General features: G+C 40.5%; 1 protein-coding gene across 1 annotated transcript in view; it reads left to right on the top strand.

Moving 5' to 3' along the window:
• The first annotated feature begins 932 nt into the window (after positions 1-932).
• The window catches only part of LY75 (lymphocyte antigen 75), a 40,799-nt gene continuing 15,564 nt past the window's right edge, over positions 933-26,167 (top strand). Inside the window, exons 1-23 of the mRNA XM_015868912.2 lie at positions 933-1,225; positions 2,526-2,900; positions 3,300-3,473; positions 3,738-3,902; positions 4,422-4,532; positions 5,346-5,486; positions 6,756-6,944; positions 7,687-7,844; positions 8,220-8,330; positions 9,468-9,556; positions 9,913-10,085; positions 10,260-10,456; positions 11,253-11,395; positions 16,919-17,000; positions 17,586-17,657; positions 18,882-19,005; positions 20,115-20,150; positions 20,391-20,566; positions 21,620-21,684; positions 22,198-22,274; positions 23,394-23,530; positions 24,566-24,671; positions 25,847-26,007. Of these exons, the coding sequence (XP_015724398.1) occupies positions 1,141-1,225; positions 2,526-2,900; positions 3,300-3,473; positions 3,738-3,902; positions 4,422-4,532; positions 5,346-5,486; positions 6,756-6,944; positions 7,687-7,844; positions 8,220-8,330; positions 9,468-9,556; positions 9,913-10,085; positions 10,260-10,456; positions 11,253-11,395; positions 16,919-17,000; positions 17,586-17,657; positions 18,882-19,005; positions 20,115-20,150; positions 20,391-20,566; positions 21,620-21,684; positions 22,198-22,274; positions 23,394-23,530; positions 24,566-24,671; positions 25,847-26,007 (3,147 nt within the window). The 5' untranslated portion in view covers positions 933-1,140. The remainder of the gene's footprint in view (positions 1,226-2,525; positions 2,901-3,299; positions 3,474-3,737; positions 3,903-4,421; positions 4,533-5,345; positions 5,487-6,755; positions 6,945-7,686; positions 7,845-8,219; positions 8,331-9,467; positions 9,557-9,912; positions 10,086-10,259; positions 10,457-11,252; positions 11,396-16,918; positions 17,001-17,585; positions 17,658-18,881; positions 19,006-20,114; positions 20,151-20,390; positions 20,567-21,619; positions 21,685-22,197; positions 22,275-23,393; positions 23,531-24,565; positions 24,672-25,846; positions 26,008-26,167) is intronic.

Raw genomic sequence — 26,167 nt, 5'->3', positions numbered from 1 at the left:
TTTCTTGCACAGCTGGGGTTGTAGCCTTTCCAGGTCAGCAATGAATCACTGAATCACAGGCTACAGCCGGGCACAATTTTATTTCACATACTTTCTGTCAGCTCTCCTTTCTCTTTGCCTCCTTTGAGCCAACTGGTTGCCCGTCTCTTTGTGCTTTTATTTTTGGTTTCTGCAACTTCCTGTCCTCAGCATCATCACTTTCTCAGCAGCAGCTACTTCAGCTGCTCCCATCCCCACCTCCTCCCCCTTCCTTGGCACAACCAGATCAGCCTGCTGCAATTTTACTTTCCAGTGACTTGAAAATGCCAACTCTTAGAAAGCACAGCAGCCACTGTGACCTATGGGGATCACGTATAGGCAGTGTTTGTGGGCAAGGCCTTTTGGCACACCCTATGGGCATGGCGTGTGGGCACAGCGGGTGTTGGCACATGCCATGGGGATGGTGTGGGCACGGTGGGTGCTGTCAGCAGAGCCCTCACACCACAACGCAGCCCATGGCCATGCTGCTGGGAGGGCTGAGGGGTTCTATATGCAATTTGTGATGTAACCCACTTCCCATTTTTTTACTTTGACATCTGCTGTTATTGGTGTTGCCTTTTCTTCTATTGCTTTTTAAAAACTTTTAACTCTTGTTGCTGTACACCAGTTAGATCATGTTCATCACTTTTTCACTCTTTGTCCTCTTGGAATTTCCACTTAATTTCCTTTTTAGTTTCTTTTTTTTCTTTCTTTTTTTTCTTTTTTTTTTTTTTTTTTTTTTTTTTTTTTTTTTGTTACTTTTCTTGGATTCTATAGGGATAACTGTCAGCTTTTTCTTTTTCGTTGTTTTTTTTCCCCTCCATTTTGCAAAGCTTTTCTCCTCACTCCTCTTTTCCTTTCACCTTCCCTCTTTTTCTTCTCCTCATTCCCTTCGTTTTTCCCATCTTCTCTTTATTTTCCCTCTCATCTCCCCACTCCTCTTCCCCTACCCTCTGCCCAGTTCCCGCAGCGTCAGCCCCGCTCCGTCCCGCCCCAAACTCTGATCTGCAGTTCTGCTGACAACAAGTGACGCTTAACGGGGCGGTCCAATCGTTGGGCAGCCGGCGGCGGGGCGACTCTCCCCTTCTAACAATCCCGCTGTGCGCGTCCCACTGCGGGACCATGGGACGGGCTGCGGGACGCTGCGCGGCCGCTTGTTGCTTCGCCTGGTTGTTCGCCTGCTGCGCAGCACGCCGGGACGACTCGGGTAAGGAGGGAACCCACCGGGAGAGGGGGAGCCGCGGTGCTGGGCAGGAGCAGAAGTTTGGACGGCTGGGAGAGGGGAAATGCAATGAGGGACGGCGGATCGCTGCCCTGCGCCGTCTAGGAACGTCGTGGCAGATCGTCAGTGTGTTTTTAGCTCTGAGTTTTGCACGTACAGGAGGGAGGAAAGGTTACAGAGCCGTCCCGAAAGCGGGTCGGAGCGCTGACCCGCAGCAGACGGCTGGTGCTGAGCGGGGGCACCGCGGCTCGGGACGGTCCGCGTCGGAGCGAGCTGCTGTGCTGGGAGGTCTGGTGTGGGAACTGAAGGTTCTGTGGGGATATTTTAAAGCGAAGTGGCTTTTTTCTGCATGTAAGAATGAAAGTTAGATGGGAAGAAGTGAAAGAAGAGCGAAGAGAAGGAAAATCAGAGGTGGGGCGTGGGGAGCGGTAGGAGCGGAGCGGAGAATGAAAAGCGAAAGGGAGGGGAGCGTTGGGGAAGCGCAGGGTAGAAAGGGCCCGCAAAGGCAGAGCTGGTTGGCTGGGGCCGAGAATTAGTGGGGAGGGTCGGTTAAAGCGTGCACCTCCGGCCAGGGAGGCCTCGGGGCTCTGCCGTGCGCTCGGCCGGCCCGGTTCCGCAAGCTGCTTGGCACTGCTGCGGTGGAAAATTCCCGGTGTACTGGGAAGTTAGTGGTAAAATTCACTGAATAACAGCGTTGAGTATTTTCCTTGCCGTTCAGCCAAGCCTATTATTAACTCACATTAATAATAATAATAAAAAAAGTAAAACCACGCAGTAGGAATGCGATTGTCGGTGAATGGTTGTGAGGGACGAAGCGCTACTCAGCAGATTCCTCCCTTAAACACCCGAGTGACAGCACTGCTGGGCCCGGACGGCACAGCTCCGGCTGCCGGGCCGCTGTTGGAATTGCTTGCTAAGTGCGCGTTGATGTTCGTTGTGCTCTGGGCTGTGCTGAAACAGGGATTGATCCAGTCGGTACGTGTTAAAATTAGAGTCACTTTCATCGACAGAATCAGGCATGGAAAACAGCCTCACTGTATCCCTTTGACTTCTGAAGAGATTTGTTTATTTTTTGTTCCTGAGGTAAAGAATACTTACTAAGGACAGGAAAATCTGCTTATTGGGAAGCTGCAGCTTATACGAGGAACAGTGCAATGTAAGGACAGCTGTTGTTGTATTTGCTGGTAGTGCACCTCGGAATGTGATCCAGGTTTTTTCAAAGAGCCTCCTCTGGAAGCGATACAGAGTCAGACCCATACGTGACCATTCACTTGTTCTTACACAGGCAGCGATGCGTTTACCATTAGGCACCACACGCTCAACAAGTGCATACAAGTTAAAAACTCACGGCTTGTGATAGATGACTGCAAAGAGACAAGTGAAGCTCTGTGGAAATGGGTGTCCCAGAGCCGCCTTTTCCATCTGGGCACCAAGCAGTGCCTGGGACTCGATATATTCACCAAATCACCATCCCGCCTGAGAATGGTGGACTGCAACTCAGACCTTCGGCTGTGGTGGCGGTGTGCTGATGGCTCTGTGGTTGGTGCATCTCAGTACAAGGTGACCGTCAAAAGTGCCTACGTAACAGTGAGCATGAATGCGTCAGACCAATGGAGAAGCGGCGACTCCTCGGGTGATATATGCCAGTATCCATACCGTGGTGAGTTCGTGCAGGGGTTTGGGTCGGGGCTTTCTGTTTGAGTTAAATTTCCCCCTGCTTATAGATTCTGAGAGCCTTTCTTCCTGCTTTGTGCAAATGACCTGGCTTCTAACAAGGCAGCGTGTTTGTCCCTGCCTTAGCAGAAAGGGGGAAGCACATTTCTGATGTGTTTTGCGGCACACAGAAGAAAAAGTACAAAAAAATATTTTCTCTCATTTTTTTCAGTTCTGGTATTGCTGTATATTATCTGTAACAACACGTTATTGTGTTTTAAGACCACTAGTGTGATTTGCATGCTTTTGAATTAACTATGTCAGTACAAGCAATGACTTTTACTTGGTGTCTTTTGCTCCCATAGACAACTTGTGACTAGTTCTCTACTTCTTTTTTACATTCCAGAGGTTTATACCAGAGATGGGAACTCCTATGGGAAGCCCTGTGAATTCCCCTTTCTGTACAACACGACCTGGCATCATGATTGCATTCAGGATGGGACACACACTGGTGGGAAATGGTGCGCCACGTCTGAAGACTATACTCGTGATGGAAAATGGGGAATCTGCTTACAGCCAGGTATACTGGGTTTTTAAATAGGCATCCTGAGAACATTCTGTGACTGCACATACATACAGTTCTGCCTCAGTGCAACAACTTGCTGTTAAGCCTGGTAATAACAGAGGTTAACAGCACTGACAGAACACCAGCACACATTTACTCTGCAGTATGTGTGATTTCAGTGTAAAAATCCATAGAGTGTTTGTTTGTTTGTTTGTTTGAAATATTCATGGTGTTTCAGTATACCTGTAGTTAGGAGTATATTCTGCTTCCTTTGCACAGTGGATGGCTGTCGTGATATCTGGGAACACGATGCAGGCTCTCAGCACTGCTACCAGTTCAATACCCAGTCCGCTCTTTCTTGGAAGGAAGCTTATATTTCATGTCAAAGGCAAGGTGGAGACTTACTTAGCATTCAAGATGCATCGGAGCTAAATTACATACAAGGTAGATGTAATTATTTGCATATTTTTATCAGGTAATATTGGTAAATAACATCAGTGAAGGCAGCATTCTAATTTCTGCCTTAAAATTCTTGGTTAAAACTTGTTCACCATTAAATGCCTTGTTGTATAATCTGTGTACTAAAGTGAGATTAGAGATTCACTTTGCAAGTGCTGTTTGTTTTTAATTTATCTGTGTGATTTCATTGGTCAGCTGTGCTTTGTATACCGAGTGTCATCCCCAGAATCTCAGATATAAGCCAGAGTGGCGTTTACTGGGGTGTAAGCACATCCATTGCACTGGTGTGTTAGCAGCATGCTGCAGTGATTTCAGGAGAAGTCTTCACCAATGTTCAGGGTTAGCCTGGAGGGGCTGTCAGTGTGCTTACGATCAGCTGTCAAATACTTGGAGGCACTTTCAGAGGACGTTTTTATTTTAGAGGAGAACAATAGAAGATGAATATTTTATACAAATTGTTTTCTTATGAAACAATAATAACAGTGTAAATGTGTATATACCCAGCTAAGGATGACATCGCTGAGATCTTCTGGATTGGCTTAAATCAGCTGGATGTTTCTAGAGGCTGGCAGTGGTCAGATCACAAACCTTTGAATTTTGTCAACTGGCATCCAGGTAATGACACTATTTAGAACAGGAACCAGCCTTTTATTTCTTCTCTTCTCTTCTCTTCTCTTCTCTTCTCTTCTCTTCTCTTCTCTTCTCTTCTCTTCTCTTCTCTTCTCTTCTCTTCTCTTCAGTATGATGTGGATATTGGTATGTGAGAGTCCTTGAGGTGTAATAGTAAGGAACACAAAGGTTAAGACCCTGGCCCTGTCTTCTCTGTTCTCTCCCATGGGGAATTTAGGTCTTTTCCTGCGTGAGACTGAACAAGTTCAATGCAGGGAAACAGGGCACAGGTTGGGCTTGCGTGAGGCTTCATAGAAAAGAAGTAAAGGTCCCATTGGAAGGGAACTTAGAAGGGAAGCTGGGGACTGCGGAACTTTTAGTCTGGGGCCTTGTCTGTTAAGGTAAGGGTTATGTTGAGAAACTGTGCAGAGCTATGTTTGGAGTTGATCTGTAAAGGAGCTGCCAAAGGAAACTGAGGGCTGCAGAAAGAATTCTCCCTTGAGATATTTCTAGTCTGGGAAAGTTCTCAGCCAAGGGTTTGTTGTATTGTAAACAGAACATTTTTCCTGGTGGTATGATTGAACACTGGCATAGAAGTCCCAATACCTTGATTCTGTAACTTTCTCTCTTTGAAAAAATTTTCTCTGGACCTGTGGAGAAGGGGTGCCTTCATTCAAAGCAAAAATGCTCTTCAAATGAGATGCTTTAATATGCAAAGCATATTATTGTATTGAAAAGCAAAAGCAAAAAAGAAAAGCAGTTACTGCCTGGCTGTTTGATAACTTGTACTCTTCTATTTTTCTTTCTTTCTGTCTATAGATATGCAGGATTTGTCCCCTCTGGATGGGACCAGCTGTGTGGCAATGAATGCTGCCTCAGGTCAGTGGCAGAGTTACCACTGTGGGAATCCGCTTCCATATGTTTGCAAGAAGTCATTCAAGGAGGTTTCAAACCTCACAGGTAGGACAGCTTTTGTGTTTGTTTTTGTATGTTAATGTGAGAGCAGTGCTCACTTATGCAATTGGTTTTTTTCCTCCCCAAGCCTTCTGAGGCATTACTGCCAAAACTCTTCACAGCAGCTTTGGGTCTTTTAGCAGACCAGAATCAGATTCTCTGTCTTCAGTGTCAAGATGATGCATCACAAACAGCTTTCATTCTTTGCAGCTTTCTCATTCATACACGAAGCATTTCCCAGTTCAGTCCCACCCTTTGTGCCATGCCTTTTTCAGACCTCCATAGCTTGTGTCTTCTCTCATATGCAGCTGAAAGTCTGGAACAGACAGTTGTACCTCAGACCTTTCAGTTGCTGCTTTAAACCTATTTCTCTCGCTGTTGGTGTTTATGAACATAAAATGGGACTTGCCTGGGGCTTGGATCAAACTGTTTAATTCAAATAGAAGTCATTAAATGGCCTTACTATGTTTTGAAACCAATCCCAGGAGTGGAAATCAAGAGTGCAAGAGCTGGTAACTTGCCCGGTGTGTAATCTTTATTGGATCTGTTACTTTTATCTTGTAAGAGCACGTGATGACACAATGGGAAAAACAGAACAGTTTAAAAGTTCTCTCCTCCACACATACACACCCACGATTTTACGTTTTGGAACAGAAAAGCTTTTAGCATATGACTTTTTCAGCATGCTTAAAAGAAGTTTGAATTCTCGAATATCTTAATTTGCAGAAGAAAAAATACTTGAATCTAAGCATCTGTTTCTTTGTGAGTTACTAAGAACTGGTCTTTCGCACGGTACTGCTGTGTGCTTTTATATATAAAATAATGCCCTAGGAAAGTGCAAACCCCTGCCAGATCAAAACAAGCAACTTTGTGTTGAAGCTGCTGTCCTGCAGTGAAGTAACTTGTTTTGCCTTTAGTTGCTTTTGAAATCTTGCTTACAGTTACTTCTAAGCCTTTTGCTTATAGCAAGACCAGCTTAGTATGAGTTATCTTGTTACTTCTGCTCCCACTAACTACTTTCTCCTTTTGCTCACCTCATGGCCCCAGTACGCTGCTAATCCCCATAACACTGCATGGTCAAGCTTATTTGCTTAACTGAATTGTGAGCCTGTCTTAAAACGTTAGCTGGGGGAGATGTGTTGTTTATCTGTGAATGTATTCTGGTAGCTGCCTTCAAGGTACTGCCAGATTTTAAACATAAAAAAAAAAATCCCAACACAATACACTGGTCAGTGTTAAATAAAAGCTTCTAATTCAGTTTCTCTTTGCTATTAGAGTTTTGGAGACACTTGGATACTCGCTGTGATGTGGGCTGGCTTCCCTACAATGGTTTTTGCTACATGCTGATAAACAACAAGGCATCTTGGAGTACAGCAGATCAGTTGTGCAAAGCAAATAAAAGTCACCTCATCAGCATACACTCACTGGCAGATGTGGAACTCATTGTTACGAAGCTTCATATTGGTGAGTTGGGAAAGTCGAGCACCAAGTGCTGTGCACCTTAAATTACAAACTTCTTTATGTGATCCGGTGTACGGTTGTGAGAATCTCCATCTCTAAATGAAAGTGTTAATGCCGTGCTTGTACCCAGAATGGTGCTGAGTGTCACTGCTCAGCCCTGGTCTCTCTCTATTTGTTCTTGTTTTAGTTAGATCTATTATATTCATGTATTTATTTAATTAATCAAAGAATCCTTAGAGTTGGAAGGGATCTTTAAAGGTCATCTAGCTCAACTCCCTTGCAGTGAACAGGGACACCTACCATTACATCAGGTTGCCCGGGGCCTGAACCAGCTTCTCCTTCAAAGTCTCCAGAGATGGAGCATCAACCACTTCTCTGGGCAACCTGTTCCAGTGAGCTATCCTATTTGTCTCATTTATAATGTCTAATACCTGTTTACTTTTCTCATTCAGACAGAATCATAGAGAGTTGGATTGGATTGTTGGCTGCTGGGTCATTGAACTGATAAACATGATTTGTACTTTGTGGTCTTCTGTTTTTGTCTGCTTTCTAAAATAGATTTTGATTGAGCTTAAAAAATAATCTGGGCTTGTCTCAAATTCCAGTTCTTATTATAATAAAAGCATAAATGCCACAGTATTTTAAGTAGAATATGAATTTAGTAAGATGAGGTTTCTGTCAGTCCTTTCAAGTCAGTTTGAGTATTTCTTTGAAACCTCTGTGCTGTCCCTGTTTTAAATTACAGATGCTAAAGAAGAAGTGTGGATGGGTCTGAGGAATGAAGATGTACCGACCTTGTTCAAATGGTCAGATCTCACAGATGTGGTTTTTACATACTGGGATCAGAATGAGCCAAATGTTCCTTTTAATGCCACTCCTAACTGTGTGTCCTATTCAGGCAAGGTAAGAATATGATGGTCTTTACTTATTTATTTTTAATCTCCTCTTTCCCTCCCCTTCATTCTCTCCATCATAGTCAAGTTGACATTGATGTATGTGAAATCCAAGGGAGATAAACCAGAATTTCTGCACTTGGCACCACCCTGAACTGCTCCTGTTTCAGACATGATCCAGTATTCTCCCATCTCCACATTTCAGCTCTCTTTCTTCCCTTCAAAGCTTTCACCTGTGCGTATAACCCAGGACATCCCACTTATAGTGTGCTTGGTACTGCAAGTAACAAAAGGCACTCTGGCTTTCCCACTCCTGAAAACTGAGCCCCTTCACTGTGTAAAGATCGGAGGATTTTAAATGCTCTTTTTCCTTTCCTTTGGACAGCTGGGGCAGTGGAAAGTCAAACCTTGTGAAGAAAACTTGAAATATGTGTGTAAGAAAAAAGGAGAGATTTTAAATGAAACAAAATCGGACAAAAATTGCTCATTGGATGAGGTAATGGGGAGTCTGTACATATTTTACCTTCCCTTCAGAAGCTTGCATTGTTACTTATTTTTCTCTACTTAGTGTTTTTGTAACATTTGTAAAATAAAACCTATGGTACATCTCAACTGAAAAGGGATCATTACCACCCTGTTTATGGGCAAAAGTGTTGAGGTTGGGTGCAGGAGGTGTATCTTATTCATTTGTTGGGAAAAAAAAATCTGGGTGTTTTAGTAGGTATGTTATCATTTGTGCCCTTTGTTTTGTAGTTTCTGCTTTAAATACGCTTTCTAAAATTGAGGCTAAGCAATTTGCAGTGTAAGGGTATGCAGAGAAAGCAGAAACATCATCTTTCTCATTTATCTATGTTTTACTTGACTCATCGCATTTCTTTGGCTCCACTAAGGTTGGTTCTTTATTTTCCTTAGCATAACATATTACGGTGCAAATAAGTCCTGAAGTCTTTTCCGTCTTAAACAATCTTGGGATGGCGTTATTAGTAACTTCAGAGTTATTTTGTTCTCTGTGTTGTTTTGTCTGAAACAGAAAATATGTTTTCCCCTTATCTTTCTGTACATCCTGGGGGTATTCATACTCTGGTCTCTTCAGTGTCTGCCAGGCACAGCTTTCTGTGCTGTTCAGTTGGCAGTGCATTGGCAAAGAGCACTTTAGTATTCCTTGAGATTTCAGTGTAATTAAGGTGAAAATATTTGAATAAGGGAGAATTTTTGTAAGTTCAAATGCTTACAGGAGAAAAGATGTTTTAAGTAAAGAAACACCAATAACACCCTTGTATCTTTCCTCTGCGTGAATCCTGATGTTTATGGAGCAGCATCAAAACTCCCATTGTTTTGAACAGGACGAGGCTGTCTCCCTTGTGTTCCTCTCTCTAAATACACATAGCAGTCAGAAGACACTGCAGAGTCAAGCTAGAACAGTGCCGTATTCTATTTCTGTGGTTACATTATTTCTTAGGGCTGTAAATCTGAGAGTTGATAATACTGGACCCTGTGTGTGATGCACTGTGATTCTTTTTTTTTATATGGTGTGCCAGCTTGTAGGCACCAACCAGTGTTAGCGATTTCTGTTCTGCAGATAATGCCTAAATGAAGCCGTTATGTGTTAGCATGTGTTTTCTTCTTTAATCAGGGTTGGGAGATGCATGGAAGCTACTGCTACAAGATTTTGAAGACGGAAGTTTCATTTGGAACACAGTGCAATCTTACAGTTACAAACAGGTGAAGCAAATCTCTGCAATTTACATGTGCGTTTTATAATAGGATCCTGGAGATACAGTCGTGAAACCTCTATCTGCTAAGAAGTGGTTTCAAACAGGAAAAAAATATATAGACTAATTGTTACCACAGAGAACTGATAAACTGTTTTCTAAGATGTGACAACAGCAAACCTACAGTGCGAAGCCTTCTTAGAAGTGTGTGAATTCACAGAGCCTGCTGTGACCCTGTGTTGAATACAGGACTGTCTGGGCAACTATTTCAACTAACTAATATAATACAGTGCCTGGTTTTCAGATTGACACAGTAGTTTCAGATGTCTTTCAGATACTGACTCAGATTAATCTGTGAATTTTCAGGTTTGAGCAAGAATTTATAAACAGTCTGATTAGGAAACACACCAAAGTTGAAGAAAAATACTTCTGGACTGGTTTGCAAGACATTAGCCAGTCTGGAATGTACTCCTGGGCTGAAGTGGATGGGGAAAAAAGTGAAGCTGTGACATTTACTAACTGGAACTCCTTGCAACCAGGTAAACAGAGCAGTTCAAAATAAGTAAAAAATGCTGTTGTTTTACATCCAGCAAGCATTGGAGCACAGTGTTATGGGACTCCAAGGATGAAGCAAAATAGTCATTCAGAAATCCTTGGATTTTTGGAAAACTAGACAACAGTGTTAAGTGTTTATCTGGTGGCTTAAATCTTAGAGTTCTCAGGAGGATGTGTGGCCATGTCCAGTGGGAAATCTCTTGGAAAGTGGGAAACTAAGGACTGTAAAACAACAAAAGCATTCCCTGTTTGTAAAAAATACATCGGGCTGCCCAAGGAACCAGAAGTGCTCCCAAAGCCATCTGATCCCTGTCCCCCTGGGTGGCATAATGGATCTGGCCTTGCCTGCTATAAGGTAAAGTGCTATTCCTATTGAATGTTAATTGTTTGTTATTGTCTTGCGACCATTTTGTGTCTGCAGTGAACTGTGATCAGTACACAGCTCATGTAGCAAGGTGTGGGAAATCTAGCTTAAATAACAGAGCTGTGAGCACAGATCCTGAATGGGTGGCTCTTGTGTTGTGCAGCATAGCTGTCCTTGCTCGGCCGATGGGGTGTGACTGCTGGCTCTGGCAGTTTCTCCAAATCTCTTGTTGACCAAGTGCAACATGCCTGTGCAGGGAGATCCTGCTGACGGGAACTGGCTTGGACTGAAGTCAAGAGGATCAAGTGGCTGAAGTGTATGAGCCATACGTTAAATTCTGATACATATAGGTAGCAAAGGAGGAAATAAAGAAATGTCTGCTCCTGCAGCACCCAAATGGTCACTAAAAATTGGGCTTTGTAGTTCACCCTGCATTTTGAAGAACGCCATCACTTAAAACACATAATTTGGCTTGCAGTTTTGGAATGAGTTGGGTGTTGTTTCTAAAATCTTTCTGGTAAAGAAAAACAGAGAAATTCTGCCATATGGAATACGCTGCATTTGAAACAAATTTTGTCAGCTAAACTTCAAAGTCTGACTGTTGTCAAACAAACTGAGAAATTAATTAAGAAGTCTGATTTAAAATCAAGCTTTCTCCCTTTGGGTATATTGATTATTAGTTCCAATATGGGGTGTCCATATTTGAGCAGTACAGCGAAGCTATAGAAACACTTATTGCTGGAAAAATGCTGTCATTTCTCTACTCTGATGGTTGGTTGTTGTGAAGTTCTTCCACAGTGAAAGAGTGCTGCGAACCAGAACTTGGGAGGAGGCGGAAAGGTTCTGTGAAGCACTCGGAGGCCATCTTCCCAGCTTCACTCATACAGAGGAAATCAAGGCGCTTCATTCCATCCTGAGAAAAATTATCAGGTAACAAAGCAGCCATGGGATACAGTTTTGATTTCAGTCGCACGCTGCTGTAAATTGTAAAGCTGCTGCTGACCCCAAATGGCAAGTATGAGATGGTGTACGTTGACTGTGTTTCCCACAGTAAAAACAGCTAGATGTGGCATTTGAACTGCTGGTTGTGTCGCTGCCTTCCTGGAAAATGTCAAGGGAGTACAGCTTGGGCAAATGTTTCACAGCACTCAGGGGAACACAAAAGAGAAGAGATGTACTTGGAGCATCTTCTTCTAAATCTGTGTTGTTTTAAGCGTTTCCTTTGCCGTGCTGAATTAGTTGCATCTGTTCTTAACTGATACTTTCTTCAGGGATGAGTTATTTGAGCTTTCCAGATAGGTCTCATCTTTATTCATGAAATGCTTCCCGACTAAGTTGAGTGCTATCTTTTGAAAACGTGAATAATGTAGTGTCCAGCAATCTGGTTGGCACAGATCCCGCTTGGCATAACTGCGCTAACGCTGTATGCGTGTGAGATGGGTGCGCTGAGTTTTCTGCTATCAACAAATTAAATGCTACATAATTTATGAATCGTAGGCTTTTTATTTAATCAAAGGAACTGTCACTGCAAAGCTTTATTAGGCACTGGTGTGATGTCAGATCATTGTGTAATATGTTTTTTTGATTGGCAGCCTGCTTTTTCAGAACTTTTGCCAGCTTAAGCTCGTGTGCTGCCAGTTATGTGATCTAAATTGATTTCATCAACAAGCAAAATCATAATTATTTTAGAAGCTGCCAACGTACAATGCTGTGATTAAACTTTAAAACTTGATGACTGGAGAGATGCCTTCTTGAAAAAAAAAACAGTGAACTTTTTTTAGAAGTGCATGTCATGAAAATTACTCACTGTTTGTGCTAAAAGACAAAACCAAATTCATATGCTCTATAAATAGATGGCTTTGCTTGTTTAAAGCCACTGTGACTCCCTTACTAAAGTGACTGAAGTCCCTGGAATAAAAGTTGGTGTGCAGATTATTTTTAGCAATGCATCTTAAACCAGTAACAAATGCTGTTGTAATGTTATACCTGATCTACTAGGGGATATGATTAAGGAATTAACTTCTTTTCTTACTTAGTACAAACATTTGGAAGTACTTTGCTGCTCACAGACCATCTCAGGAGGATTATTGTTAAGTTAATGGCCTTTTTCTTTTTTCATTTTTTTGGTTAGAAACTTAATGGTGGAAGCTTTTGTCATTCCAGAAAATCACCTGACTCATGATGCTAACAGTTCCCATATATCAGAAAACACAACAGCCTGAAGGAAAGGCAGTCCCAATACTCCAGTATTTTATTCTGCCAGAATTCTGATGTTCTAAGGGATAATACACTGAACCCAGTATATAAATATGGGATGATATTTTGAGCCCAGAGTAAACTGGCTTGCAGTCAGATTTATACCCATCAAATGCAACCCCCAAATGCTATACTTTTGTCTGGATTAACCTCTTCTGAAACATTGCAGAGCTTTCTGAAGAGAAATGTAACAAATTTGATGTTGTATAAGACGTTTTAAGTGTTTATTTAGACAATGTCATGAGGTGCTTATTAGTTATTCACACTTTTAAATTACACAGAGGTGGAGATTAAAAGGAGTATTTCAGAGATCAAGAGCAGTGGGTTGCTTGTCTGAAAATAAGCTCATTTGAAAAAGGAGGGAGGAAAAACAAAAGAATTATTTCACCAAGAGCAGTATGTTTAGGTACCTGGAAGAAATCATTGTAGGGTAATGTTAGGAGTGATCAGCCAGCAGGGCTTGTCCTGTGTTTACTCAATTCAAACTCTGACCTGAGGTATTCACTCAGTGTGGTTATTTCGGCTCAGGGAAGGAGCCACACCTTGGCTTTTTTGGTTTCGTTTTTTTCCCACTTGCACAGTTCTCCAGTGAGTCATTGAGAAGTGTTTGTTTTCAGATGTTAGCAAGAGTCAGTTTGGTTCACCAGGAAAAGGGCAGCCTGCCTAGTCCATTTTGTTCTTTACTCAGATTCCACCTTAGAGGCAAACAAGAACTAGGACAGCTTCAGCCAAGTCAGGCAATTGCCATTGCAAAGGAAAATAAATTTTGCCTGCCAGCCTTCCTGTCTGAAAGAAATATGAGATATCCTCTTTTTACTTCAAGGGACACGATACAGGCAGAGCAGATCATATTATCTTACTTTCATTCTACTAGGATTGTTTTTTCTGGGTTTATAGCTGGCAGCGGTGCAGGACATGAGGAGAGTAACAGCTTGGGTTGGCTACAAATACTATCACTGTGAGGACACCTTACTGAAGCAAAACCAGTTGCCTTCTTTATGCACAGCTGTTTCTGTAATGACACAGAATCTAGAAAGCCCTTTTGTCATGGGAGTTTGCAGGAAAAGACTGATCTTCATTCTTAGCATGCTTGACAAAACAGCAGTGTGACTGAGATGAAGTTCTTCTGTCAGAGTAGGTAATGAGCTGGATGGGAGGTTCAGTCAGTGGAAGCAGCCTGCTAGAGAGGGACGAACAGGGATCAAGTGGCTTCTTGCATATTGCTGTCAGAAGCATCAGTCCTTGAAGGCCCTGTGTTGGCCCAGGTGCATGTGTGTTAGTTACACTTTATCTTTTATCCAGAGTTATGAAGAGCATGGCAATTCACTTAGGCTCTTCATCTTGTGTTATTTTGTTTCAGCAGTTAGAATAGGACAGCAGGAAAGATACTGTTTCACATCACAATCACACTAATCTAAACAATATTTATCGACTCCTGCACAAGGTTGGCTTTTATGAAGTTCTAGTTCTGTATGAGAGATAAGCCAGTGGTATTCTGCAGGGATTACTGGAGATTTAGGGTCTTTTATTGTTAGCCAGTGGGAAGTCCATTATAAAGCACACGTTGCACCTATTTTCTAGGTTAAAGCTCAGTATAACCTAGATTTTAGAGGTCGTTCCAGGAATGTAGCTGAAAGGATGCTCTGGCAGACGTAAATCCATTTTGATAGCAGTCTGCAGGATGGGTTTGAAAAGCTTTACAGTGAGAACACAGATAAGTGAAGTACAAGCAGGTCCCTTGCTGCTAGCCAAGTTGTAGTAGAGGCTAATTTATACTTGTCTTACATGCTTAATGGCATTCTTTTCCATGATGATGTGACAGTATAATTTCAGGGGGTTATCAGAAGTCTTTACGTAAGCTTAGAAGTGTTGTCAAGAGCAGTGGAACAATTACTGAATTACATTCATTTCTAAAGAATTCCAAAATGTATCTTAACCTGCAAGTGCCCAATCAGCTGGAAAACCTTGTTATAACAGGCTTATAGTTGTGAACTATGGGATAGGCTGGAGAAATTCTTGACCTGGCATGCTTTGTTTTTAATTTTTCTTTGTTTACTTTGTAACATAGAAGCCTGTGCAAGTTGAAAGACTGAAAAGTCGTTCTGGTTCCTTGGTTTATTACAGCAGATACTTGTGAAATGAGTGTCTGGGACTTTCTTTTTAGCAGATGTTCCCCTGTGATGATCAGCTACTTGAATTGCACTTTGCCTGTTGGGGAGGACTAGGAAGGGAGGGTTAAGCGCTGTCTGGTTCATAGTTGGAAAGAACAATCACAGCAAAATAAGTCCTAAAGGCAAATTGCCAGAGGCCACTTAGCTGCTTGACAGCTGGTGGATGGCTCAGTTTCTGTCTGGAGTGATGCAGGGCATTTAAGCTGATGTCACTGAGGACTTTTTGCTGATATTAAAAGTCTTAAGACTGTTCAGTATGGTAAGATCACATTAGCGTGATCACACCATCACACTGATGTTAGAATGTAACACTGGAGTTGAGAGGCAGGAAAAAACAAAACAAAACAAACAAACAAATAAAAAAAAACCCAGAAAATAATGATTTGTTGGTGGTTGGTGCTTTTCTTCCTAACAGGAGCCCTACCAAGTAAAGCACCATAGTCCCTCCTGGATTTCACGTGCCTCACCTGCGTACTCCTGTGCTGTTGTTTCTCATAGGTTTGAGTCCCAAGGGCAAGCTTTAAGACCTGTTTTCATGAAGCCACTCTTGAAATTTGATTTTGATTTTTTTTTCACACTAGAGTGTTCAGGTCTTGAGAACACACCTGCAACATCTCGCAGGCTTTTCTTTGTTTTTTGGTGCTGCTCTGTCAGGTGTTTCAGGCAGAGTTTAGCATCTTTATTGTGACATGTGTGGGAAGACAGTGGCACAGTCTTAACAAAGAGTTTCTTTGTGTTGCCTTATTTCTCAACATTTCTTGTGCTGTTAAGCTGGGTTTAGGTCCATCCCTCTACATACTAGACTTACGTTCACAAACTTGCCAAGTTCTATCTTAAAATCAGTCTGACAGTTTGTCCGCTGGTTTTTCTAGAAGCCTTCTCCAAACTCTGACCTCTGCTGGCCAGAAATCTCTTTCCCATTCTGAGTCCAGATTTGTTTCTGAGCTGTGCTTCCTTCAGTCACTGTGTACTTTTTCATCATTAAGCTATTCCTCTTGGGGGCTCAGTGTCCTAATTTGTTGGTAACAGTAATTATATCCCTTTCCTTTATTTTTAAAAGCCAGAAAAGAAGGCCTTTAATTCTTTTTAGTAAGCTAATATCTTAAATATTCTGCATTGTTTCAAATATTTCAAAACATTGCTTCCTTCTCTGTACTTGGTACAACGTCAGTTCAGGTAACAGTAGTCCGGATAAATGTATACAGAAACCCTCTACTGTGGCACTGCTGCTTCATTATCTCTGTCAGAACACATTAATGAGTGTGTCTTCTCTGATACTTCGCTGCAGTTGGGTTTCACATTGGCTGTGATGTCAGTAAAAAGTTGTGGTTTTCCTCTCTGCTGTTTTCAGCAGTTGCAAGCTATTACTTTTCTTGGGCAGACTAGGGGATCGGAGTGGATTGCCTTAAACTTCAGTATCTAGAACAAAAATGGTATTTCAAGAAGTATAGGCTGCAGCACAGAACTGAACTTGCAGTTTTACTGACTGTGCCCCTTTTATGAAGTTGCAAAGTTCAGATATGTACCTGCTCTCAGTTTGTTTGTTTCGCTGACAAACCTAAGGGAGAAAAGAGGTCTATTGTTATGTGTGAGTAGAAGTTTTCATGTGGTTTGAGGAAGAGTGTGTTTGAGCAGGTGAAAGGGAGAGGTCACCTGGAGGTGGATGAGGAGAAGCAAGCCAGATAACCCCTGATAGTCTGGGAGAAAAGTATGGAAAAGAGACCTCCATTTCAAGTGACAGTTGTTGAAGTGGTGATTTACTGTATGAAGGAATTACCTGATCTACTTCTCCTACCTTTCTCCCCTTTCTACCACAAGGAAAACTAACCAACACATCCTCTTAAACAGAAATGCAAAGAGCATCTACCCTCTAGGCCATTTTCTGCTTTACCTGCTGCAACATACAGTGGTAAACTTCTGGCTCTTGATACTAAGTATTTGCTTGATACAAAGTAATGCAGTTCCATATTCTTTCTATTAGACATGTTGATACATGTAGTTGGCTTAAAAATTTGTTTATTTACAGCAATGACAGATGGGTATGGATTGGAATGAATAAGAGGAGTCCAGATTCTTTGGGAACCTGGCAATGGAGTGATGATAAACCCGTAAGTTAACTTTTAACCAGGAAATGTCATGTCCTGATTTGTTGGACTAGATTGAAAACTAAATTTATAAATACTTCAGTAAAATTATGGCATATCTTTCAACAGATGAATAATTCAGGGGATGATGCACTTAAGTGCTATTATCCAGGCAATTTTCCAATTAAAACCATATCTTTTTCCAATTAAAGGGATTTCTTTAATAAAATTAACCTGTTATCTGTCTCTATCACATTAAAATATTTTAATGGAGATACAGTAGTAAATATCTAAAAGCTGGTGGAGGGAAGAAGGTGTCTTAATGCAACAGCAGAGGGAAGAGTTGATCAGTTTATCTTCTTGATAGAACAGACCTCTCCAGAAAATACCCTCTTAACTGGAATTGATTTTATTTGCCTGAAAATGTGAGTTTTTTTAATTTATTTTTTCCTTCAATAGTAACAGGGACTTTTTAACCCTCTGATGCAATTATTGCCTTTTAGTGTACATTCTAATAGTGCAAAACCTCATGGGATTGCAAGTTTAAAGAGGCTACCATAGCAAAAATAGTCATGAAGTTATCATTCTTTCATCCTGTCCCTCTTGCAGGTTACTGGTCTTGTCTTGCCACATGATTATCTGGAAGATGAGTATGACACAAGGGACTGTGTTGCTTTAAAGGTCAGTTCCAAGGTTTATAATAACAGCAGCATGTTTATAGGTAAAAGTACTTGGAAGAAGTACTCCTACTAGCTGTATACTGAATTCAGGTTGACTGCTGAAGAATTATCTTTGTATGGTAAAAGGCTGCTAATGTTCCCTTCGTTAATCTATACCTAGTATTGCATTTCCCTTTCTCAAGCAGTTTTAATGAACTCAGTGCTTTGCTAACGCTGACCTGTCATAAGACTTCTGAACTACAAAGTATTTTAGCACTATTTTCTGTTTCAAAATGCCATACTATATATCTGTCAAATATTATACATAGCACTTAGGAAAGTAGCATGGAATCTTAAGCAGGAGAAGCAAAACCAACCTGAGCTCTAAAGTAACTTCTAACATCTTGATTAGTTTTTTTCTGAACTAACAATAGAAAATATGATTGAAATAGTATAGTGGGATGCAGTAGCCAGTGTGGAGTATGTTTGCTCGTTTGCTGTATTTCCTCGCTTACTTGTGCAATAGACTGTACTTTTTGTTCTTCATTCAAGATGTTCTTCATGGCTTATTTCAGTCTCTTAGAACCAATTCTGCTTTTCTGACTTATTGTAGGAAACAATAGTTATATTCTTTTGTTTCTGTTCTCAGTGATTTCCCCTCATTTTCTTCCCGTGTTTGTGACACTAAGCTGAGAAGCTGCCCTCTTCAATGATAGGCTGATGTAAGCATGAGACAAGGAGAGCACTTTGAAGGAGACACTGTGAATACAGTAACCTCACTCCTTTACCTGCTGGGCCTAGATACATGCTCTTTTCACTAAATGAAACAAAATTCTCCTTACTGGAGTGATCAGCAAGACTGAAGTCAGATTTTAAGCTTGATTGTAAGAAATAATCTTATCTTAAAAGATTGCTTCTATGCTATTTCAGATGGGTGCTGCTTCTGAGGAGAAATGAGATTTATTTTTCAGGGCATGGAGTTGTAACGGAGAATTCAATAATAAGCAGAGACAAGACCCCTGTGCTACAAAAAAATAAAGGAACAATGCTGCAAGACAGGGCTTCTGTATATAGGCTAACCTTAAACACTTTATCCAATTGCTTGGCGAGCTTGGTTAGCATCAAGAGTTACAGTTAAAGAGTTGCATATGATCACTTTGCCAAAGTACTTTTGTAACAACATTTCATTTCACATTTCCGCAGTCCATACTGTGCTAATTCTGTCCTCTGCTCCTATGTTATACAGACCTTTCAGTTTTCACGGAGATCATTTTGGAGATTTTATTTCCATGAAGGCAGAGACCTGGAGTTTTATTTCAAGCCTTTTGATTGTGAGGCTAAACTTGAATGGGTCTGCCAGATAACTAAAGGTAAACTGCATTTGCATGCATTTTGTATGAAAGAGTTTGTTTACATGTTTGCGGTTCCTTTGTGTTAACAGTTTTTGTGAATTAAAGTTGGTGGAATTTGAAATTGAGCATTAATTAGTTTAGGTCTAACTAGCTGAGAGCAGGTCAGCATGTCTGAAATACTGCTCATTATCAAATTGGAAGGTATAATATAGGCAGCAGAGAAATACAAGCAGGAACTAGGGTAATAAGCTTCAGAAAGGCATCATTCATGGTATTTTCTGTGTTTCCATACTATAAGAACAAAAAGCTATCTGCTACTGAGTGATCGTTCTTACCCCGCAGAAGAAACTTTTCAGTGTTTTATTGTATTTCCTCTGTGAACCGTTAGAGGTCAGTACATGAGATGCCTTGCCTGTGCCATAAGCAGCGTACTTAGGATGCTCAAAGACATATCAGAAAATGGCTGTGAGGGGAAGGATGTGTTATCGTGATGTATCAGATGTATTATCCCATATTCCTTCTTGTCCCACGAAGCATAAAGAGAATTCTCAGTAGGTGAGATGACAGAAGCCAGGTGATACTTGTAAATAAAAGACCACAGACATCTTGGGTATACAGTTTACTTCTTCCTGTGGTGAATGAACCTCTTTTCTTTAATTCTGGTAAAGCTGTTGAAGTAGCTCCTCACTGTAGTGGGATAGAGGAGTGGGAGTGCAGAGGAATGGCATGGCATCTCTGCACAGATCCGCATTTTTCATGCAGTATGAGAAGTGCTGTAATCCAGGAGGCTTTTGTGCTTTAGTAGATCATTAAAAGGTGTTTTAGGGCATGAAACATTCCTGTCCTAGGGGAACATAGTTAGGTAAAATATTACTTTGATTATCTTTCTTGGGAGCACAAAAATGCCCACAAACATATTTAAGAGGTATGGAAAGATTCCATTTGTTTTTAATCATCATGTTTCAGACTATTAAACCTAAGCAAGACTTCATCCTCCTTTTTATTTTTTCTCCCTTCCTCATGCATGCTGAGAAGCACAAGTGTAACACATCACTCCTGTTCTGTATGAGCATAGTCTCAATAGAAGGTGAACTGGAAGTGACTGTTCCATTTTTTTCTCTGAACAGGTAGCACTCCAAAGACACCTGAGTGGTATATACCAGGTAAATGGACTTTTAGATACCCTTCAACTTTGTGTGTATAGTTACTGCTGATATATGTTTTACTAGTTGTGTATATCACTACCGTAACACCTTTTGGATAACAGCAGATGTCATGACTGATAGCATTTAAGCAAGAGAATGAGTGTTGACTATTCCTGGTGTCAAACTTAAGTTTATTATATGAAGAAAAATAACGAGTTTCTCAGAGTTGATTTCTTGTGCGATACTTCTTCTGCACAGATGAAATTGGAATTCATGGAGTCCCACTTGTTGTTGATGGAGCAGAGCTGTGGTTTGTACCAGATAAAAACCTGAGCTTTCAAGAAGCTATTTCCTACTGTCAGAAGAATGATAGTGAATTGGCCTCTGTGGAGTCTTACCCAAAACTCAGGACAATATTATCTCAGATAGAAAAGGTAAGGAAGTTTAATCTATCTAACAGATACTTTTCACTACAGGGAGGTTTTGTTGCCAACTTTTCCAATATTAAAATAATGTTAGTCCGTAATTTCTTATTCTATTCACCTTCATTGCTTTTAATTGTATGTAAAAGAAAAAGATGAGTTGAAAGAATACAGTGTCAATATTGTAAAAGAATGATTAAATTTAAGAGTAGCCTCAACAACTGGAAAGAAAAATCTCCGAATGAAGAGAAAATTTCTCTTCATCTGTATGCACCACATTTTCTGCAACTACTTGACTAACAGTTGCCCCAGCTATTAATTTTACTCACGGGATAGCACATAATTTCTTACCTGAGGAGAGGATTTAATTAAAAATGCTGTGATGGTCTGATAGCCTTTATGGAAAGGGGTTTGTGGTGTTCGTTGCACGTAAGTGCATTCTTCTAAGGAATTTTACAAAAGCATTTCATGTTTCAGCACCTCTGTGAGTGCCTGTCTTCAGGCTTGTAAGGAAGCAGCACTTTCTGAAATCAGCAGTTTCTAAGCTCTGTCAGTACAATTTCTCCTGACAGCTCTACCCAGAAGTAGAGATTACAAGGCAGGAGAGACTGAAGATTTGACCTTCTAAATCTCTACCCTACTCACGATCTATTTATTGGTAGACCGTCTGTTGGAAGCACTTACTCTGTGTAAAGTCCTATGAAACCACGTCAGCTTTGGGCTGCTTGCAGCCATGTCATGGTTGTTTGGTAGCATTGCTGCCATGAACTTTGCATGAATTTTGTTTCCAGCACATACTCATGAGAAACTTTGCAGCACTGTCTTTGATTTGTTCCTCATGGGCTTTTTTTTTTTTTTTTTAAATAGGAGGTGCCCATGTCCGTTATTTTGGCACATTCATATCTAAATATATTGTTCTTTATTCTTGAAGAGTTATAAATTGTGTTCATTTAAAAACAAACAAATATTTTAAATCAAAGTGAATTTTGTCATTGGTTTATTGATGATGGGAGTCTGGAGATCTGTTTCTGTAATCTGTAAAATTACCTTTTTTTCCCTCCACAGTTATCAAACAGTGAACAGAAGTGGTGGCTGAAGTTTATCGATTATGGCTACAGCTATCATTCACCGTATGTAGAGTACTCCCTTATTTTAAGCTTGACCCAGTTAGGAAATGTTGTGGAGAACTTAAGCTATAGTCCTGTAGAGATGGGATGCTTCACAGCAAAGTCTGCATTGTGCAAGGCTGCAGTAAAGGACTGGGGGCTTCTTATGAGTGAAATCTTAGCTTTCCAAAGTACTGTGACAACACACTGCTTCAAAAATACTTTAGAAAGGCTCTTGTCCATTGTCATATCTTGTCTTGGTGCAAGCATGCAAGCAATTGCAGCATGTACTGAATAATCTACTCTTGTTCTGCACATCTCTTTTATTTGGGAGTTGATACTACAAAGTAACTGCTGAAAGCTACCAAATATTTGTTCCTGGTCTGGTTTCTTCCCATGTCCTTTCCAGTGTTGTAGGGCATCTCCTAGAAACAGTTCTCAGCTCAGATTTTTGTAAGCACTGGCTCTGTTGCTAGCAGAGTTTCCCCTTGAAGATCACAGCGGATTGGAGATTGACTCTGAAATGTTTGTATCCAGTTTACAGTTATTTCCACGCTTCCATGATCGATCCCTGAGGGACTGCTGGTATGTTTCTAGGAAGAGCTGGTATAGAGGTATGGTTGGTTTTGTTCTTCTGCCCTTGTAGTTGTTGTTATGAAGCAATTACTGCTCTGCTGGAACTCTGATACAGAATACAGATTGATACAGAATTAGGAGCAAATATCTTCTTGGCAACAATCTGATTCAATTTTGAATCTTTTATTTGTTGTTCTTGGGAGAAGCCATGATAATATTTTTGATGACCAGAGGGAAATGTGAATTCAGAAAACAGTATTTTTTGGTTGGTAACGATTGATTGTTAACTCCATTTGTAGCCTAAATTAATTAATTAGGTGAAATTTTTTGTTGTTATTATTATTACTATTTTATTTTTGTGGCTTTTTCATTTTTGTGTATTCTTGATGCATTCTGAGTTCTGAAAATTGAGTGTTAAGAGTAGCTTGACTGAATACCTGCAACTGCATTTGCAGCTGGAGATGTAAATTTCATTTCCACCTCTGCTGGAAGAGGTAAACAAAGCAGTGGAAATGAGTACCTCATGAAGGTACTTGAAGCTGTTTGCTATCAGCAGTGCTTCATACTGGGGAAGAATCTGTGACCTCTGAATACTGAATGAGTTACCCCATCTATTATCATTTCCACTTCAAAGCATGTTTTTCTGTTGTATACTGCTGACCTGTTTTCATCTCTGCTAACCAAAAAAATACAATTGACTAGGAGGCCAGTCTAGTTAATTTTGGAGTAATGGAAAGCAATACTGCCGGGTAGACTCTCAGAAAAGTTGTTTGTTGGTTTTTGTTTTGCTTTAATATGTTTTAGAGCACACATCTTCTATGCTAGAAAATGCTATTAGTCCTCATTCAAAATCTTTTTTTAAATTCAGCTTTTTTCTGTTGAAGTTACCTCCAATTATGTGATGTGTTGCAACTCAAAGTAAGAGATCAGAATCTGGGTCTGTAAGAATAATACGTTATTGTCTCATATGTATAGCATTTACATTTGTCTTTTGCTCTGCTGTTACTTTTCAAGTTTTATACTGCTTTGTATTTCAATGTGGTTGTACTGAAAAGGACTTTGCTTTGGAATGGTCTTTCTCATGTCAAAGTATGTAAAGAAGTAACAGCAAGGTAGAAATTATCTTGACTGTTTCTCAAAACTTACTTTTTTTGCAGACTACCCGGTTAACTGTAACATGAAGCTGCCCTTCATTTGTGAGAAGAATAATGCCTCCTTGCTGGAGAAACACGATCCCAGCTACCGCCCAGTAACAGGAGGTTGCCCTAAGGGTTGGCTTCGATTTCGGAACAAGGTACAGAAATAATACAGTTCAATCATCAGAACCTATCTTTAGTAGATCAGTAAGTTGGAGTGCCTTGCTGAAAGAGAAAACGAAGTGCGTTTAGGAATGAGCTGTGGGATTGCTTTTGGAAACCATGTGCAGTGATTTGAAATCATCCCCTCCAGTTCTCCATTGCCTATGCAGAATTGCTGCTTCTTATTTTCAAAGCAGTAATTTCAGGATTTTCATATTCCCCTCACCACATGGTGAGGTCCAAGAAATTTGGTTTTATTGCCTAATCAATCTTGAGCTCTGCTTTTAAGATAGCGAAGGATTAGAAAAGGATAAGATTTTTGTGGCTGAAATATCTTGATTCTCTTGATGAATAATCATATGCAGCCAGCAAGCTGGCAGACAGTCTGCTTCGCAAGCCTCTTTAGGGATTTCACTTGATTAGGAATTAGAAGAAGCTTTTTAATAAGGAATGAACCAAAAGTCAGAAGGCATACTGTAGTACATTTCAATTCTATTTTACAACGCAGTCATTTGAAATCTTGGTGAGACTGTGATTCCTCCTTTGTGGCTTGTTACTGTTCTGTGTACATAAAAAGGAGCTCACATTAAAACTGGCACATTATGCTGTGCCAAGGTTTGCCACTTTATATTGTTGCAGAGTGTAGCTTTGGAGTTCCCAAGTTGTTTTTCCAAAAGATAGTACGTTGCAATAAAAGACACTTGGTCCAACCCTACTGACTTTCATGTTAACACACGTATAAGTTCTCTTTCTTAAAGCAGTACATGATCATGATGCAGCCAATTAAAAATTACTGATTTCTGATCCTCAATGAATGAGGGACTATTCAGTGAGACTATGGGTCATTTTTATATTTAGTTATTCTGTTAATATAACCAGGAGGACATGCAGCTGATATCCCTTCCGTTTCTGACAAAAAGTAACTATGTTTTATTACAGGACATGAAGTGAGATTTTAAGGTTGGTTTTCTTATCAGTTACTTCTTAGGAAGCAATAGCAGAAAGAAAATTGTATTATGTTTCTTTTGCAGTGCTTCCTAAAGATGAAATCCGAGTATTTAACATTTAATGCAGCTAATGAGAAGTGTGTAACTTTTGGAGGCTCCCTTCCATGCATCTCAAGTCAAGCTGAGCAAGGTATGATGAGCTGGGGGCACTTGTGATATGCAGCTTCCCTTCCAAACTCAGTATAGCTCTGCTTAAGAGCTAGAGCATAAAATCTCTTGCTTCTTTTAAGGTGCACTAGGATTCTGAAAGTCCAAGACAGGATTAAAAATGCATTGTCCATTGTTTGCTAGAAACCTAAGATGGCAATGTGGTCAGCAAGCATTTTAACTTAACCTGTTGTAAAAAAAAGTAAAAAAAAAGGATGAAAAACTCTCCATGTTTTGTTTGCAAGTTAAAAATGTAACTTGCACTGTACTCTTTGTACTCTGAAGGCCATAGTTGTTGTTGTGTCCTGTCAACAACCCCTCAATTGCAAAATCCACATATGTGAAATGGAGGCGCTGACTAAAAGATGCATGCCTGTTTCTCTGGGTTTCTTCAGTGGCCTTAGGAGGTAGCTAGTTCTGACATGTAAATCTTCCATGGGTTTGTGTAGTTCAGAAAATAGGCCAAGGCCAACCTGGCATTTGGCCAGGAGGTAAGACATGTCAGCAGTAGCTAATTACATAGCTTCAATTTGTCTTCTTAATCTAGACAAGCTCAGCGAATGCCTTTGGTGCCTGGGGGTTCACTGAAGGCCATTGTATCATTCCAAAATGTTCAGTAAGTGGGGTCTGAATTTTCAGGTTTTCTTGGCTGAATTTTTTTTCCATCTAATCCTGGCCTCTGTTGTCCAATCCTACTTACTTTTGATGGTGGGGTGGGCACACTTCTAGAATCCAAGAAGTGGTTCTGCTTTACAGGGTATGTCTCCATCTTTCTAGATGGACGGTATTACTTTCTCCATCAGTTTGGAGAGGACAGGAGGAAATTCTTCCTCAGGGAGGCAACAGAAGATCTTACAGACTTGTGGAAAAGCAGATTCTGAAATTTTTTGCATGGATAGAAAGTACTGGATGCAAAGCCAAGTTAAATACATTATTTGCTCCTCATCTGAAGATTTGGAGGACAAATGCCAGTAGTCTTCTCCATTCAGATAAAAGATAACACCAAAATGATGCTGAGCATTTTGAAAATATTAAAGGTCTAGGAAAATGAAGCTAATTAAAGTGGAGTTGCATTTCCTCATTAATGCAGAGTGTTTTTCTAGTGTCTGCTGCTGTTGTCTGAACTACAGTATGTACATTTACTATTTTGCCCAACAGATTTTATAACATCCTTGCTTCCTCAAATGCCGAGAGATATTTGGATTGGTTTGCAGTTTTTGTTCAGCACAAGAGAAAACAAGTGGATAGATGAGAGCAGGCTGTTGTATAGTAACTTTCACCCGCTCCTGACAGGAAGACTGAGGAAAATTCCACTGGATGTAAGTTCTGACTTTGGACTATGAGATTTCTCTGGACTATCGAGTAATAAAATTTTGAATATTGGTTGTATCAAAAGAAAAACAAAACAAAACAAAACAAAAGAAACATAAATCAAAAACCAGTCCAGTTCCCCCAAATGGTAACTTAAATTGGCAAACA

The sequence above is a fragment of the Coturnix japonica genome, chromosome 7, assembly GCF_001577835.2.
Source record: "Coturnix japonica isolate 7356 chromosome 7, Coturnix japonica 2.1, whole genome shotgun sequence".
Lineage (NCBI taxonomy): Eukaryota > Metazoa > Chordata > Aves > Galliformes > Phasianidae > Coturnix > Coturnix japonica.
This window is presented reverse-complemented; position numbering and strand designations above follow the sequence as displayed.